This window comes from Nipponia nippon, unplaced genomic scaffold (assembly GCF_047370975.1).
Source record: "Nipponia nippon isolate SJK-2023a ecotype South Korea unplaced genomic scaffold, ASM4737097v1 scaffold_6, whole genome shotgun sequence".
NCBI lineage: Eukaryota > Metazoa > Chordata > Aves > Pelecaniformes > Threskiornithidae > Nipponia > Nipponia nippon.
In genome coordinates, this window is record NW_028262380.1 from 82150394 (window position 1) to 82167151 (window position 16758).

The window sequence follows — 16758 nt, forward strand, 5'->3', positions numbered from 1 at the left end:
TGCCCCTTCTCGCTTTGCTTCTTCCCAAGGCTTTCCCTTCCTTCACATTTTTGGGAGGTGAGGGATGTAGGAGCCATCCGGCATCGTTCTGTAGAGGGACTGAGAAGGGGGTTTCTCCTGGACAGAAGGTCTCTAATGATGGCACACGTTCCTCTGTTCCCCTTCGGCCGTTCCCTGCTCGGTGCTCAGGGGGCAGCAGCCTGCGGGAGGGCTGAGGGCTCAGGCGGTGATGGTGGGAAGCAGTAACGAAGCCGGTCTCTCACCTAGACAGTTACTGAGACGTTAGTGTAGTTTCAAAACCAGCACGCCTGCTGCTTTTGCCCAGTGACTCCTCCCGTGCTGGCCTGCACAGGCAATGGGAGCAACGGCTTCGGACAACCTCAAGCAAATTTTAGATTAAGGCAGAAACCACAGGCGTAGGAAACGTGCTCCTAAAAGCCTGCGCTGAGCTTAGTCTTTCCCTTGGAGCTTGAAAAGACTTGTACTCAGCGAAATGCAGGTGCCCAGCTCCTGGCGTCCGTCCTTCAGGGTTAGTTTTCCTCAGGCCAGTCGTTCCTGCAGCAGCGACCGCAGAACAGGGAGTTGCACTGTCCCTTGTCAAAAGTGCCTGCCTTTCGCTGTCGTGCGGACGGCCAGGCAGCGAGGTGGTGCAGGGCTTCTTCCTGAAACCCTGCCCAGATCCTCTCGTCCTCTTCAGTGCTGCACACCTTTTTCTCCCATATTTCTCCCAAATATTACCGTCTCAGGTCTGTAAGCAGAAACAGCAGCCCCAAGAGGCATAATCTTCTCAGCATCTTCTTGGCTCCGAGCACCGATATCAGCGTTGCTCTTCTGGGGCTGATCTTCTTAGCATTTGTGTCTCCGTAGACTCTGTGGGGATGGTACATATTGGCCAAAGATATCTTCTGAGGAACGTGGGTGAAAACTGGGTAAATTTTATTGCACATTCCTGTTTGCATGCCTAACGACACTTAATTTTATTTTCTTTCCTCTTTCACTGATGCAGCTGAAGAATAAATTCATGAAGAAACTGCCTCGTGATGCCGAGGCCTCCAACGTGCTGGTGGGGGAGGTAGACTTTCTGGAGAGTCCTTTCATTGCCTTCGTCCGGCTGCAGCAGGCGGTCATGCTGGGTGCTCTGACTGAAGTCCCCGTACCTACCCGGTAAGAGAATTCAGCCCCCAGGCAGAGGACAGGATTTGGAAACTGCGTTTCCACCTTTTAAATCAAAAACCCCCGGCCAGAAGAAGACATTCTCCGTTGCTTTCCATCGTGTGACGTGTATAACGGTCAGGATTATTGGTGTAAAGTAACAAAACTCACTGTAGCTGCCTCATAATTGTCAGATCCTGAATCTGGTTATAAGATACAAGCTGTAAAATGCACAAACACTACACCAACACACTAAAACCAACTTAGCAGTAAAGGTCATTATCAGTGGGAACTTTAACTACTGGGGCTTTTTTCCTGCCCCTTATGATCCTCCCAGCACACACTGTACATAGCTCCGGTGCCCTCTGCATGTTTTTGCAGTACATATTTTTCCTCTTAAAAACTCTCATTCGATGGAGGGTGCAGTTCTGGCCCTGCTGGGGCAAAAAAACCAAAGTTGGGTAAAACGGGACGTACAATTCTGTCGGGGTGGTCGCACTGTATGCTGCTTTGTAACGCACAATGGTTCAGAGACAAATGTCATATAAATACTTTATTTATTGAGACTCATGTTGCAAATTAATCTGAGGCTCACAAATACGGATCTGTCTTACGTTCTTAAATATTTGAATTCACTGCTTGAATACGCATAACCGTCTGTACAGCGAGTGTGTACATCTACCAGAATAGCAAAGCTAAAGTCCTGTTTGAACCCGTAGCGATGTTACCCTCCGTTACACAATTGCATATTGTTTATCGTGTGACATAGTAGAGAAAAATTATCAGCATAGACATCCAGAACATCTGTATGCGGTGTGTCTTTGCTCCATGTAGACCCAAACACCCCGCCGAGGTAAGAACGGTAAAAATGATGGGTATTAAAAGGTGAGGAAGTGCACGAAGGAGGGAGCGCAGCGGAGTTTGAGCGAGAGGGACGCGAGCGGCTGGAGGCGGACGGCCCGCGGCTGGTTTGCAGCATCCCCTTTCAGCCGCGCGCCCGCCTGGGCGGCGCCGTCTCCCTCGGCGCTGCCGTGCTTCTGGCGTCAGCTGACAAAGGGTTTCCTTCGCGCTTTGCCTGTAGTTACGGAGTTCGCGTTGCACCTTTCGCATCGCTACTGTGCAAATGCGCTATGGGAAGGGTTGCACGGGCTTTCAGTGCAGAGAGAAAGCTGCGATTTGACTAACGCTGAGAGGGTCTGAGGCTATACCGAGTAATATTTTGTGAGAAGAGACGTAGTACCACGACAAAAGCGCGTGGCTAGTGCGTTACTGATACTGGAAGGAATCACAGCCGTTGTACGGAATGGAGGTTACGTGGCTGTTATAACCTGTACCTTATTTCCACGTACAAAACGAAGGGAAAAGGTGATGTAGTTCTGCTGTTTCTTTAATTGCCTACTGGTAATGCAGCTGTGCTTGTATTTCTGGGAGTTTGATGAAGTGGCTCCTTACAATAACCACGTCAACAACTGCTCGCACACGCTGGGTGTTCTGGTAGGAGTAGGGGGAGATAAAAGGGGCTTCGTGGTAGAAAAGGTTATTCTTCATTCCTCAGCGTTGCTGGGCTCTGTATACTTAAGTATTTCAGCTTCGAAGTCTAATCCTTCTTACTCATTTTTTTATAAACACATCCCCGAATGCTTTTCAGCAGATGTAAAATGAAGTATTGTTTGTTTTGGTAGCAGGAGCCAGGAAGTTAGATCTAGGATTGCTGAACGACCTCATTACTCAATAGCATTAATCAAGACAATATGTCCTTCCACGCCAGCGTTTTTTCCAGGAAATAGTATTATCCATTTGCTGTCCTCCAAACCAAATGCTAGCCCTAATCAAAGCAGGGAGGCTCATTAGATGGCTTTTGTGAGTGATGAAGAGCCATTTGCTATAGCTGCATCCTGTGAAATTCAATCAAGGCAATCCCATCAGGGCCCAGACGAGCTACGATGGAGCGTCTCCTCGGTCAGCGCCCAGTCTCGGCCGTCTCGCGCGGTGGGCGTTCCCGCTGGGGACGTGCGCTTAACAGCCCGCAGGCTCCGCAAGATGCTGCAGCTGGAGCCTTTGGGTGCCCTCCCTTCTCTCCCTCGGGGCTTCTCCTTTTATTTTGTTAAATTATTGAGTTCCTGGTAAAATCGTCAAAACCGCGCCATCAAAGCTAGGCAGTGCAAAGCCACCTGGGGTTTCTCAATAAACCTGAGCTAACGTTTCAGTGCTGTGGGTTGCTGCAGGAGGACGGCGACCCAGGTCTATCGAGGAATTATGGCGTGGCCTGCATCCGCCTCTCTCCTTAGAAAGCAGCAGGTTGTTTTTACGTGGGGCAGGCAGGGGGCTACGCACCCAGCAATGTATACGTAAATACACGTACATATACATATACAAAAATACATAGCCAGCACGGGGCTGCGGGCAGGCTGGTCTGTAACGCAGAGGGGAGGTGGCCTTCGCGTGGCCGTCTGTTCCCGCGGCCACGTGCACTGCTGGAGGTGCCTTTGCACAGCGATCCGGGTGCGCTGCGTTGGGTCAAAACCTCGTGCTCTTCAGCAACTACAGACGCACCGAATGCATCCCAGGAGCCAGCAAGGCGCCTTGCCCTAAGGAGGGGATGGTCGCAGGGCTTGTTGGGTCGGTGGCAGAGGGATGGGGAAAGCCACCCTGAGGTTTTGCTTCTCAAAGCGCTCACCAGGCAGGGTTTGCAGGGAGCGGGCAGCCGTCGCTTTCGTAGACGAGCTGAGAATCGGTCTGTCGGCTGCAGCCGTCAGCCGGACGTGGAGGACGTCGCCACAATCTTGCGATGTAGAAGCAAATATGACGCCAAGCCCCGCGGAGGTGAAAGGCTCGTGATATCTCTAGTCCCTGCCCTGTTTTGGTTTATTCATGTTGACCTAAAAGAAAGAAAAGGGATTATTGTGTGCATAAGGTAGGTGGTATTCAACATGTAGACTTCCAGTTAAATGGGTTGGTTACTTCTGGTTTGTTTTTTTTCTTCCTCCACACATTCTTTGGCTTGGATTTTTCTTGTGAGTTAGAAAATTTTGGACGCTTTGTAGAAATAAGATTTCCTGTGTAGAAATGACTCTGCCTTGGATACATAAATTTTCTGTATATTTTTTTTCCTTCACGCTTCCTTGCTAAGTATTTTAAGTATTTCCTTTACTTAAAAGTAAATCTTTACTTAAAAGAAATCAGCAAGATCCGATGAACTCTCCAGGAAAAGTTTCTCGGCAGGGTGTTTTCATACAGCCCTAGTAATAAAAATCAGGGCTCTGAAATGGATAAAGAGAGATCCCAGCCTTTCACTGCGTTGAGTTTTCTTTTTTACCGATCAGGTTGAAAAAACCTTTAAGGACCTTGGTTTTCTCGCATTGAACGTAATTCCGCAGTGCTGTCAACTCCTCGTTTTGGCAAGGGCTCAGCTGCTGTGCTTGCACCGTGGCTTGGGTACGGCTGCTTCTCCTCCGGACAGTGCAGTAGGTGTAGCTTTTTATTTTCATAAAAGAAATGTGCAATTATGTATCCAGGTCTGCTGCATTAATATAATGTTGATGGAGAAAAAAGATGAAGAATGAGCAAGGAGAAGATTTTTTTGGAGATAAGCTGTACAGGCTTGCACAGTCTAATATGTAGTGCTGGGAAATTGCCTGTGTCTGCAAGTCTCAAATGAAGTAACTTGCCCAAAGGTCACTTAGGAAGCATGTGGCAGAACCAGGAGTCAGATTCTTCTCCCTTGCCTCCTAACTTCAGCTTTTAACTGCAAAGGCATCTTTTCGTCGTCGTCGGTGAGGATGAAACGGGTATCCTGTTCATTAATTACAGCATCGAAATGGTTTTCAGGGCTGAGTCCTTTAGCAGCCTTTCCAGCAGAAGGACTTGCTCTGGGAAATCAGAGCTCTGGCAGCAGAGGACTGCTTTTGTCTGTCTGCGTTGATGTGTTGGACGCTATGTGAGAAGCCTGCGATGTTGGTACGTTGCCCAAAACTTGAAGGATCACCTGTCTGAAACAGAAGACAGACCGAACGCTTCACCATCTCCTTTCGTTCCTGCAGTCTCAAGTTGTGCTCCTTTCATCAGTGCTCCAAGGCACGGATTCTGCTGGAAAAGTGCATCAAGAGGTTGTTCTTTCAGCCCTCGAGCCCATCGGCGCATCTCCGTTGGGAATGCTGGGTGCCTTGCAGGCATCTCAGATGATGTCCAACTACAGAGGGACTGCTTCCCCCCAACCCTCTCGAAAACAAAAACATTTTCTCCAGGACCTTGCCGAGTTTCCTTTGTGTAGGTGCCTTTAACCCTGATGGAGCTGCTGCCCTTGCTTGCTCCAGATTTGAGAGATAGGCATGGACAAGCAGGCTGAACTTGAATCTTGTTTTAGTTGCTCTTCCTCTTTTTTTTTGTTTGTTTTTTTTTTATTTTATTTCGGGGGCAGGGGGAGAGGATGGGACACAGGACAGCCTTGTCTCCTGCACTGATGGTCAGCTTGCAAAAAGACCATGGTGAGGCTTGGTCCTGGGACAGTTTTCACCACGACCCTTAGCCCGTATGGGAACTTTGATAGTCATGGACATGACAGATTTCTTGCAGGATGTCCCAAACGGATGGCAAAACATTAGTGCTGCACTGACTTTGGAGCCCGGCTGTGTTGTATTCACTCCCCGCCCCCTAAGTGTGCTCTTCATGGGATTTCACAGAGATTTCTAGCTGAACTTCTCAGAAGCACAGCACGTAAAGCCTTGTTGCCTCCTTGGGCCATCTAGATTGAAATTCTGCCCCGCAGTCTCTGGTGTCGCCTCCTGCCAAGGTCCAGGAGAGTCGTGTTGGCTCATAGTAGGTTGTTAGGTCCGTAACCCCAGGGTACTGGCCTTGTACACAGTATTGCTGTGGTGCTACGTTTAGATCTTCTAGGTGCATTGGCTGGGTTTATAATGCATTGGCCAGGGCACGTTTGTCCGTTTTGAATTGGAATTACTCATCTGCGAGAATGAATTTAGTCTTGTTGGGTTTGGTGGCATAGTCTATACGATTAACAGGTGAATCATACATGGTCAGCGGTCATCATCTGCTCCAGAAGGGTAAAGCGTGCAAAAACGACGGGAGGAATAGTGCTTTAGGTAAAACAGAATAACGAATGATTGCGTTTCTGGCTCATTATCAGCTTAGAAGTAAAGGATTTTGAGGCTTTGACCGTGCTGCCATACAAAGTTCAAGAGCAGGTATCCTGGGTGTGAGGGCCATCAGCCCTGTCCATCAGCTGGTGCCCAGAGCATTCGGGAGAAACACTGGATTTTGTTCAGTGATACGAGGTGAAACCTCACATTCTCCGCGTTGAAGCATCCTTAGCAACGTTCAGTATCAGAAACGGACATTTGCTGGCTCGGCGTGCGTTGTGTGCGGCAGAGAGGAATTCTGTGCTGGCTCTCCTCTTGGCAGATGGAGAGGAGGAGTATGTCACAACCAGAAGGGAGGGCTTGCTTAGGTGGAAGTATTCATAACTGAACGATATTAAATGCATGCAAACATAATCTAGTCCAAACCACTAAAATGCATTCGTGTTTTTGTGTTTGTAATATTCGGCCCTTGAAAAGGTCTTGTTCTACATGCTGAAGGCAATTCTGAGCAGAATCAGTCAGGACAAAGAATTTAGAAAGTGTCACAAACTGCTTGTTTTCATGAGCTTTTTAGTACATGCAACAGTATTCAGGAACTCCTGCATTGGAAGAGAGCCAGCTGACGTAATTATTTCAGAAGATGGTTATGAAAAAGTCTCGTTCCCCTGGAACATCAGGAGACTGCCAAGCAGCAACTTCTGAAGTTATGAAGCTTTTTTTTTTTTTTTTTTTAAATTAATATCCTTGGGTAATTTGCATCCTAGAGTTTTAAAAGAGGTGGCTGAGGAACAGTTTGTCTTTAATGTTGTTTTATAATAACTTGTGAAACACGGGGTAAGTTCCAGGAGGTGGGAGGAGAGCAGAGGACATGACCTAGGCGTGTATGGCTTAGTCACCTCCCTGTGAACCTGAAGAAAAACACTTGAAAGCCTCATGAAGAACTCGATGAGGACGTGTTCCTGTCAGTAATGCGAATTGATAGGTATTTATGGATACTGTCCTACTAATTTGATGCCCTTTTTTTATAGGACTCTAGATTTTTTAAATGGAAAGTACTGTTTGGATATAATACACCTTTCAAGACATTTGACTTAGTACCTCATGATATTTTGATTTAGGAAGCTAAAATAATACTTAATACAATGCTTGTAAGGGGAGAGGTACTTCTGGGACGGTGTCACACCGCTCAACCCTGTAGTGTTTCACATTTTATCGGCAGCTTTTGAGATAACGTATAGTTAACGTAGTAAAGGTTGACCAATAAGGATGAGGGTGTCACCATGGCCCGGAGCAATCTGGTCGTCTGCAGCAGTTTAACTTGGCCCCATGTCAGCTTCTCCCGCCAGGGCCGGAGTGCAGAGGTGGAAGAGCTGTGGTCCGGGTACCGGTTTTCCCAGGTGATGCTGTAGGTCAAGGGCTGGGGCCATCCCGTCAGTGCTGGGACCGCTGAAACTTGGTTGCCTGGAAGTATGTGCCATGTCCTTTGCCCCCACCACGGCAAGAATCCCAGTTCTCCCCATCATCCTTCCACGTTTCCTGAGACTCCCCACGTTTGTCCGTACCTGAAGTCCTGTCCCCTGACTCACTGCTCCTAACTTCATTTTCTCAGGAAAGCAGGCTCACATAAAGTTCCCTAGTAGCCATAGGTTATTTCATCTATGTATTTGCACTGACAAAACTGCCAGCTCTTGGATGATTTCCCTGAGGAAGACGCTGATACATCAGACAAGGTTCGCAGAAGAGCCGTCGAAGTGACTACAGAGAGGAGAAAAGCCTCAAATGGCTTAGCCTAACTGACAGATGGCTGCGGGTGACTGGATCGATAGGGGAGGATATTTAAAGGAATTTAATTATCGAGGGTTCTTCAGTCTAGCTATGAGAGACAATCGAAATCTATGACTGGAAATGGAAGCTAACCCAAATTCACACTGGAAGTAATGCAAAACGTTTTAGATGAGACAGCTTACCAAAGGTTATAATGTGTTTATTTTCCATTACTGATTGAAAGGTACGGCTGTAATTGGAAAAAGGCTTAATTCAGGAAGCTTTAAAGTTGTTTTGAGGAGATATTAGGGTTTCTGTTTGAAACACATGCTGATACAGAGTTTGCTGAAAATTGCCCCAATAATTCCCAGTCTTTGCTAAATTAGGTGAAATGGAGAAGTTGGTCTCCTGCCATGTGACTACTTTGGTTGCTAATTGCAAGGATGAGTTGATGTGTGAGAGAGAGAGACTTTTATCTCAAGGTCATTAGTTAGTCCAGCTCAGGCTGAACGCTTGAAACGACCCCGTCGGACCGGCACGATGGTCTCCATTGAAATCCCACAGGCCACCGAATGTTGGCCACTGTGTGAGATGGCCAACAGAAGTAACAGGGCTTTCTTAGCAAGCCGGCTGGCAAGGCAAAGACGCGAGCATGAAGACAGATGTATTTTCATGCCGCAGCCATGAACCAAATCATTTTTTCTGGGACAAATCTGAGCAGGGGATTTATAGGAAGCTTGCGTTTCTGCAGCCAAGGCCGTAGATGCTGCGTGAGTAAGTAGCTGCCAGCTTGGCACCCGTCTACAGCGTGAAATCAATTTTTAAGTAAGAGTATTTCAACAGGAGGTAATGGCTTTTACCATTTCAGCATTGATAACCTCGGCCTTGCGTACAAAACTCAGTTGAGGAACTGGGAGTGGCTAAGATAAGGCTTAGGTCTTTCCTGAATTAAGTATTATTTGAGTGGTGGTATCTTTTTTTTTTTTTTTTTTTTAATTTTTCATTCCAGGCCAGAAGGACCTAGGTATCTTTGAAGATCCAACCTTGAGGCCGCACTTCAAACTTTTTCTAATGAGCGTCAATTAAGAGGTTGGAAAACCCAGCCACCTTTCACCAGCGTTCCTGCTATCCTGGCGCAACTGCTAGACAATTTTATCGGCAGAAGCATGCGTTTTCCACGTAGAGCCTTTTCCATTAAGGAATCTCATTAGAACATATTGTCACGTAGGCAAGTCCTGATTCATAGCACGTTAGCACTGACAAAAGCAAGGGCAGGAAAGCTCAAGAGCAGTAATTTCCTATCTCCAAAAAGTTTCGTGTCATGGTGTTTTTCAAACTCATGAGCAGTGACTTGGTTACAGTTGCTGCCCAAAGAGATCACGTAAGAAATTAACTCCTAATACCTTGTAGATGTAGTCACCCTCTCTGATGGTGCCTACCATAGGAATAGGTTTACACCTCAGGAATCAAGTTGCCTGCTTAAGAATTAAGCCGTGACTATGAAGCGATCAGGTGAACTTACAGGTCTCTGGTATGTATTGTATACTCGGAGCAGAAATTCAGGTCATACAAGTTGATCAAATAAATCACCATGGAGGTGGATGGGCTTTCTGTGGCGCACAGGAGATGGATTCTCAACCGCTCTGCGCTGGAGCGGCACCCACCGTGCGTAGGTCGCTTCCAGATAGCGGGCGCTGGAAGAACGTCCTTCCTTCGTCTCATCCTGAAGTTGAGGTTGCTGGATCGTAGCGACTTCTGTGTAGGGCTGTGATAGGGTTTGGCCATAGTGGTCTCAAGGCTACTTCGAAGGCTTTTTGGGAGAAAAACTCTGGGTAGTGTCTTGCCTGATGGGCTGCGGGGTGGAAGCTCTGCTCCCAAGTTAGCTGGAGGCCACTGGCAGCCTCTGGATCTCTAACAGGGGCCACAAATTTTTAAAGTTGAATTTCTGTCTCGATACTGTAGAAGCAATAAGCGATCCGTTTTGCTATCCTAAATGAGAACAACCTGTTCGTTTTGGCAGATTTCTCTTCATTCTGCTGGGACCGAAGGGCAAAGCAAAGTCCTATCATGAGATTGGCCGAGCCATCGCCACTCTGATGTCAGATGAGGTAGGTGTCTTGACATCTCCTGTGTGAAACGGGTTCTCCCAGGTTTGACATCATTAGCTAATAATGACGTCCTTTCCTCCAGCATGGTCGACGGGAGTGGGCATACACATAAAGCTGAAATAGCCAAATGTCACCTCCTAATCCCATCTGTTCACATAATTATTTCATCTGGCTTCGTGTTTCGATAAAAGCATGACTACAGGAAGTTTTTGTCCATCGTGTGTATTTTCCTGCTAGCAATCGCTCTTTCAAATAGACTGCGAATTAATCTTCGAATTAATCTTGCCGCGGTGTGCGCCTTGCGTCGCATTGCACGATCACAGCAACCCGCAGCTACGTTCCAGGCAATTACCGCCGGAATGGTTACACCCAGGGCATGCTGTTGTGTGTTGCACTGTATCCCGGAGCACTTCTTATTCAGGCAGTGCTTATATATTATCCATGAGTAGCTAGCAATTACTCGCGAATCATAGACCTCTATGAGATGACTGGGCTTTCAATATTCATTTACGGCTTCTTTCTTCCAGTGTCCCTCGGGCTCTGTGCGTCCGGGGCTGACTGACGTTACGTTTGTCGCTTGCTTTCTCCTTGTGTTGTTTTGCTATCGTACGGTTCCCTTAGTTACTGCTCACCCGGTCTCAGCTCTTCTGTTTTCTGTCGTTCCGCTGCTTGGAGGAATGCTCTCGTTTCCATGGCCCCAAAGTCCTCCTCCTTACCACCGACCGTCTGATGAAGTCTGTCACGTGTGCTGATCCACCTTCACTCCACGTAGTCCAAAAGATTTCTGTAAAATTCAGCATTAATGCTCTTTTTCCCCCTCTTCTCTCATTAGCTCTTTGTCAGTAATACTAGGCCGTTCAGTAAAACTAATTTGTGCTTCTTATTTTTGAGTAAATACTGTCATCGTTTCTATGTCACAGGGTTGAAAACGAACCTATATTTTGATAGAGTTTTCCTAAAAAGAGGATTGACACTTTTTTGTGGCTTTGCAAAAGTGTCTTCTCAAAGTACGATTGAAACTCGTTATTTATAGGAAAACTCTTTTTTTGGATAAAATAAATGGATAATTGCTTTAGTAACATGTTTTTAAAAGGTTAGAAATGTATATCTTGCTAAAAATTAGAAATATGCCTGCAAGAAAAGAATCTCTGTCATTAAATGAGCAACCGAAGGAAAGGGCTTTCCTGAGGTTCACACACCCTTGTGCCAAGTGTCCTGATACCTTTTGAGAGCTTTTTGAGAATGAATAATTTGGGTTTTGGGAATAAAACTCGGTAGCTGCCTCTGGAGCCTGGGCTACAGAAAATGCAGAGCTTTTCTACACGGAGTCTCTCTTTTCCTTGCAGGTATTCCACGACATTGCCTATAAAGCCAAGGACCGGCAGGACCTGATCGCTGGCATCGATGAGTTTCTGGATGAAGTCATTGTGCTCCCCCCGGGGGAGTGGGACCCAGCCATTAGGATAGAGCCCCCCAAGTCTCTTCCTTCTTCAGATAAAAGGTAATAGCGAGAGACGGGCAGGTTTAGCTCTGTGATGAAGGATGGCGTGCCTCCGTTCTGAAAAGGTGATGGGAAGAGCCGGTGCTTTGGGTACACGGGGGTTACTGAGCAACTGCAGAGTGCCCTGCATCTGTCTGTATGTAGAAAGTACTAGAGATATTTTCAGGTCTTTCTTAACACCTGGAAGGAGGATGTTCTTGCAATTCTGTACCCTTCGAGGTGATGTTGTAGGCGTATAATACCATACATAGGGGTTACCCAGACTCTTTGGGGTTCTGCTTGGTCTTTCCGGCACGCTATGTTCCACTCTGGCTGCCGGCAGGTCGGCCTTCTGGTCTCCTTTGTACAACACGGCCTCAGGAGAGGCTGTGTAACACTTGTTTGGAGGAACTGCATGTGGATTATGTTTTGTGGAGCCGCCAAGCAATGCAGCGAGCCTCAGTTTGGCTTGCCTTCTTGCCTAGGAAAAACATGTACTCCGGTGGAGAAAATCTGCAGATGAATGGAGACACGCCTCATGATGGAGGACACGGCGGCGGGGGCCACGGGGACTGCGAAGAACTGCAACGGACTGGCAGGTCAGTACCGCAGCACTCGGCGTGACACGCCTGGCGTGATCCAGGCAAGGTGGCAACACTTCCCTTGCAGAAGCGTTTCACCCCTTCTGCTTTCCATCCCGACGTACTGTTGGTATAGGTTGATCTGGGACCCCGAAACGTGTCCTGGGGTTTTCAGTGCCCAGCTTGAGACTCTCTGAAGGCTTCTGAACATCCAGCCTCAGCAAAGCGTCTTAAATGAGGCGCCCAAAAATGAGAGAAGGCCCAGGCAGGTGTTGCTGATGGAAAGTCTGTGAAGCGAGACGAACTGTAAGGGATGTCAACATGGCAGTTACAGCTTCCGTTTCCATTCGGATTGCTGGAAGTGCTTTAGCCAAAAGCAGAGATGTTCCCTTTTCCAGGCATTCCTGTTGTAGTTGAGTTGCACGGATGAAGGCTTTTATGGGATAGAAATACAGAAGGTAACAGAGCCCGAGGCCTTACGCTCTGCTTTATTACTCCACTTGCGTGCCACGTAAGTCAACTAGAGTGGGAACGCAGTTCAGGTGGCCGTAAAACAGGGTGCTCAGCATTTCAGGGTCAACACGCAGGTTTTCGTGGTGGCATTGTGCCCTTGCTCCCACTCTATATTTTTTTTTAAATTCTAGTAGAACATCTAAATTCTAGGAGAAAAGTCTGAAATTAGACGTTGGTGTGTACAAGGCAGTCGATACGTCCTGATTCTAACGTATGCCGATCTGCCACGTACCTCTCTGCGTACAGCGTGTCCGAACAGTCCTGGCGTTGGTGGTGAACTGTGTGCACAGGAACAAGGGGCAAAACAGAAACATTTTCCATGCTGGCAGGGTCAGAGCCACGTGGCGTTTGTAAGACTTAAATACTGTCTTGTCTCTGATTGTACGAAAAGGATATGTCTGCAAGTGGAGCTCTCTTGTTCTCCAAGATGATTTTGCTCACTGGCGTTTTTACTTCTTTTTCTGGTTAACAGTTTGAAGCGTTTTTCCATTTATCAGATTGTTTGGCTCACCCAACCGTTGCGTCTGCCACGTGGAGAAATTTAGGCAGGGATTTAGACTGGAGTTAATAGGTTTTATTACATCAACCAATATAGTTGGGGGGAAAAAAGCCAACAGGCAAGCTTCCTGAAATGCAAACTTCTACTTTCAGCAGAAGTAGGGCTTGTGTTCCTGAAATTTGTCTCTTTCCAGCTGCATCGCATGTTCAAGATATTTCCTTTCTTTACAAAATTATCTCGGTGGCATCCCTGGACCGTCGCAGCTGCGATAAGACTATCCCATAGAGTGATGATCTCACTCCTTTCAGATAATACTTCATTTCTGACAGTGTTTCTGATTGCTTATCTTGGGGACTTCCACTGTAAAACATTTTGCAGGAGTCTTCTCTTGCTTGTCTTTTCAGATTCTGTGGCGGCTTAATCAAAGACATCAAGAGGAAGGCACCGTTCTTCGCCAGCGACTTCTACGATGCTTTAAATATTCAAGCCCTCTCAGCCATTCTTTTCATCTACCTGGCCACGGTGACCAACGCTATCACTTTTGGAGGATTGCTTGGCGACGCTACGGAAAACATGCAGGTTAGCAAGAGCCTTCAGAAGCAACAAATAGGTCGTTTGCCTTTTGCTGTCCACGGTCAGAGGGGCGTTTGGCCACCGACACAGCTTGAATTCTGGGTACAATGAATAGAGGTATCCTGTGTTTCCACCGAAGGCTGGCTTGCTTGCTCTGCTGTTGGACGGCTGGCCTTTGAAAAATTGTACTAGCAGTTACCTTAAATGGTGTTTGAAAGATGGCCAGGAGACAGAGAAGGTCCTTGCTCCTTCTATATAGAGAAGTTCCTCTGGTCTACTCGCTGTGTTTGTGTCTCGCTTGTACCGTTCAGTCCAGTTAATTTACGGAGTCTGATTCAGACTTCCCATGTCATCGGAGCGTAGCACTGTGTCCTCTGCGCGACTCTTGCAGTCCCTGGGCTCCTGCCTCTCTGGTGAAAGGAAAATCCTAAGATTGATAGGGAAGCGAGTAAATCAGGAGATGTGACACGGGAGAAGAATGCGAGTTCTTTAGAAAGACCGATTTCATAATCGTGGAAGATCAGATCCTGAGAAGCATATTGCAGGTCCAGAGACAGGCTGGGTCAGCGGTGAAGACAAAAGGGTGGCTCGGTTTTAGATGAAGCCGAAAGGAAAGGGATTGTGTATTAACTGCTGTAGGTCCTTCACGTTTGCCTGGAGCAGAATTAAGCTCTAGCAGTGCACTTTAGTATCCCTTTGGCTTTTTGAAGAGGAAGAAAACACAGGAGGTTGTGTTCAGATAGATTCTGTGCAGCCACGTTGAATCTCCGAACAATAATTAAGCTCGTAGTGACAGTGACTGAATTATTAATTTAAGTAGGTTTAATTAAACCAAACATAGAAAAGGGGGGCACCTATCAGGAGCTCTGCGCTTCCCTGTGATAAATTACAGGCTAGAGTAAGATTCGGGAGCTGCCGGAGCGCCAGACTTTCCTCTCCCCTGTGCAAATACAGTTTACCTCTTCCGAAACTCAGCTCCGCAGCAGTCATGCAAATAAATGCGTGATGCACAATGTTAAAAAGAAATAGGAGCAAATGGAAGTAGAGAAGGGAAAGGCCTGCGAGATCCAGCAGCAAGCATCCCTCTTCTGTCTGCTCCGCGTCCGTACAAGGTGCAGTCTTTCATGTAGGGGGAGGAAGGGGAAATGTTACCCGGTTCCAAATCCAGTGCATATAATCACTTTATTGTGTCCAAAAGTCTTTTCTGTTACCTTTGTATCCCATGAACATTTATTACCAAGTAGCAAAATTTTTTTTTGCCACTGAAATTGACAGTTTAGTTTCTTAAGGGTCACCAAAAAAAAAAAAAAATTTTTTTTTAAAAAGAAGCACCTTGCATTTCAGGACGTTGGGAAAGACGTCATTCGTCTGACAGACGGTAGAACTGCTGCCCCATTAAGCAGTGACGGTCCCGTTGCTTGCACTGGGATGTGTTTTTGGAGTAAGACACAGGCATTTGCTGTCTTTTGGGTTGGCTGCTGGATCGCGGGCGCCAGCTCTGCGAGGGGAGGAGGTCCCTACCTTTGGCCCCTGTCCCCAGCGGCGGTGGCCTCCCCGGGAGGCCTTTTGTCGGCCTTGCCCGATGCGCTTGGCGGTGTAGCCGTGCGCGGCCTCGCTCATAGTTTGCGGCTGTTTTTTGCTGCTGCCCCTCTTCCCTTGGGAGACTTTGTGCTGCCAGGCTGCACGGCGGGCACCGGGGAAGGAGAGGGGTGATAAAAGAAGGTAGGCCTCCAGGAGAAGAGCCGATAACCCCTGTGCTCCCTGGGGACGCCTCTGCCGTTTTCCACCTGCCAGGGACGGGTGCATAGATGTGTTTCGTTTTGTACCGCTCCTGCTGGGGTGAGGTTATTCTCCCAAGAACCTCACGAACCTTCTCGATGGGATTGTATCTGAGTGTGCAGCCTTCCTCTGATTTACAATGGTATTCGTTTGTTGAACGCGACAGTCTCGTTTTGCCAAAGTACGTCTAAGACTGTGAGCCGCATAAGGGGGGAGGCACAACAGCAGGGAAGATAGAAGGAAAACACGAGTTGCCTTTAGTCCGTAGTTTTCTCTGCAGTAGGTGAAATCCAGTCTGAGTTTTCCTGTTGCTTGGAGAAAAAGAAGTCCCTAGAATGGACTCGATGATCTTAAGGGTCTTTTGCAACCTTAACAATTCTATGATTCTATGAAAGCTGCAGGAACAGTCTGTTTTGAGCTCCGTGATTTATTCTCCATGTTGAAAAGGGAAACCATTGATGCTCTGCAGTTAAGAACACCGCTTTGGTAACGGGGAAGCTCGGCGGCAAATACAAACACAGCGTAGCCGTTAATGACCAAACCTCTGGGAGCAGCAGAAGGAACGGAGACGCGAGCCCTGTCGCATGCTTTGGCCCCTGCTCCGCAGGAGTTTGGGCTCGGGGAGGAGGGAGTTGGGGCTGTCGCCCGAGAGGAGCGCTGGCAGCAAGGAGGGGGCTGCGGATGGGCCGCCCCGGCCGCCCGCTCCCCGCAGCCGCTTCGCCGTTAAACTTCAACTCACAAAAGTGGAGGAAAGTGCAGGAAAATCATCACTGAGTTCCTGGAAAAACCAAATCCCTCCACTCAGTTCACAACATAGCCAAGGCTCAATGCAGGAAAACATTGTGTATTATTTTCTGATTTGTGCACTTCAACATTTACTTGCTTCTCACATGCAACGACCAGTTGAATTTACTGGTTTTTATGTAGTTACCGATTTAAAATCGAAGTACCAGCAGGTTTTCTGAACAGTTCACTGGTGGATCAGAGGTTTAGAGAGTTTGGGCACGACCGGCTTTTCTTTTGCCATCTCCCTTCAACAAACCTTTGTTTCCCGTCCTTGTTTGAAAAGGCATCAGGTCTCTTGGCTGCTGCGGGAGCCTGGAAAGGGTTTTGGCTGCAGGTTTTTTTAACAGAAGAGCAAAATTATGCGTTCTTCGTGCTCGAATGCCCCTGTAGCATCAGAGCCGGAGCGAAGCGTCCCAAGGCGCCCAGT

The 16758-nt window shown here is 47.6% G+C and overlaps 1 protein-coding gene across 5 annotated transcripts in view; it reads left to right on the forward strand.

Annotated features, from left to right (window-relative positions):
* Positions 1 to 16758, forward strand: part of SLC4A4 (solute carrier family 4 member 4) — a 183554-nt gene that overhangs the window by 123927 nt on the left and 42869 nt on the right. For all 5 annotated transcript variants that reach the window (XM_087737167.1, XM_087737168.1, XM_009463608.2 and 2 more), the window contains 5 exons: positions 1007 to 1164; positions 10033 to 10120; positions 11467 to 11621; positions 12086 to 12199; positions 13598 to 13772. In XM_087737167.1, coding sequence (XP_087593293.1) covers positions 1007 to 1164; positions 10033 to 10120; positions 11467 to 11621; positions 12086 to 12199; positions 13598 to 13772 — 690 coding nt within the window. The remainder of the gene's footprint in view (positions 1 to 1006; positions 1165 to 10032; positions 10121 to 11466; positions 11622 to 12085; positions 12200 to 13597; positions 13773 to 16758) is intronic.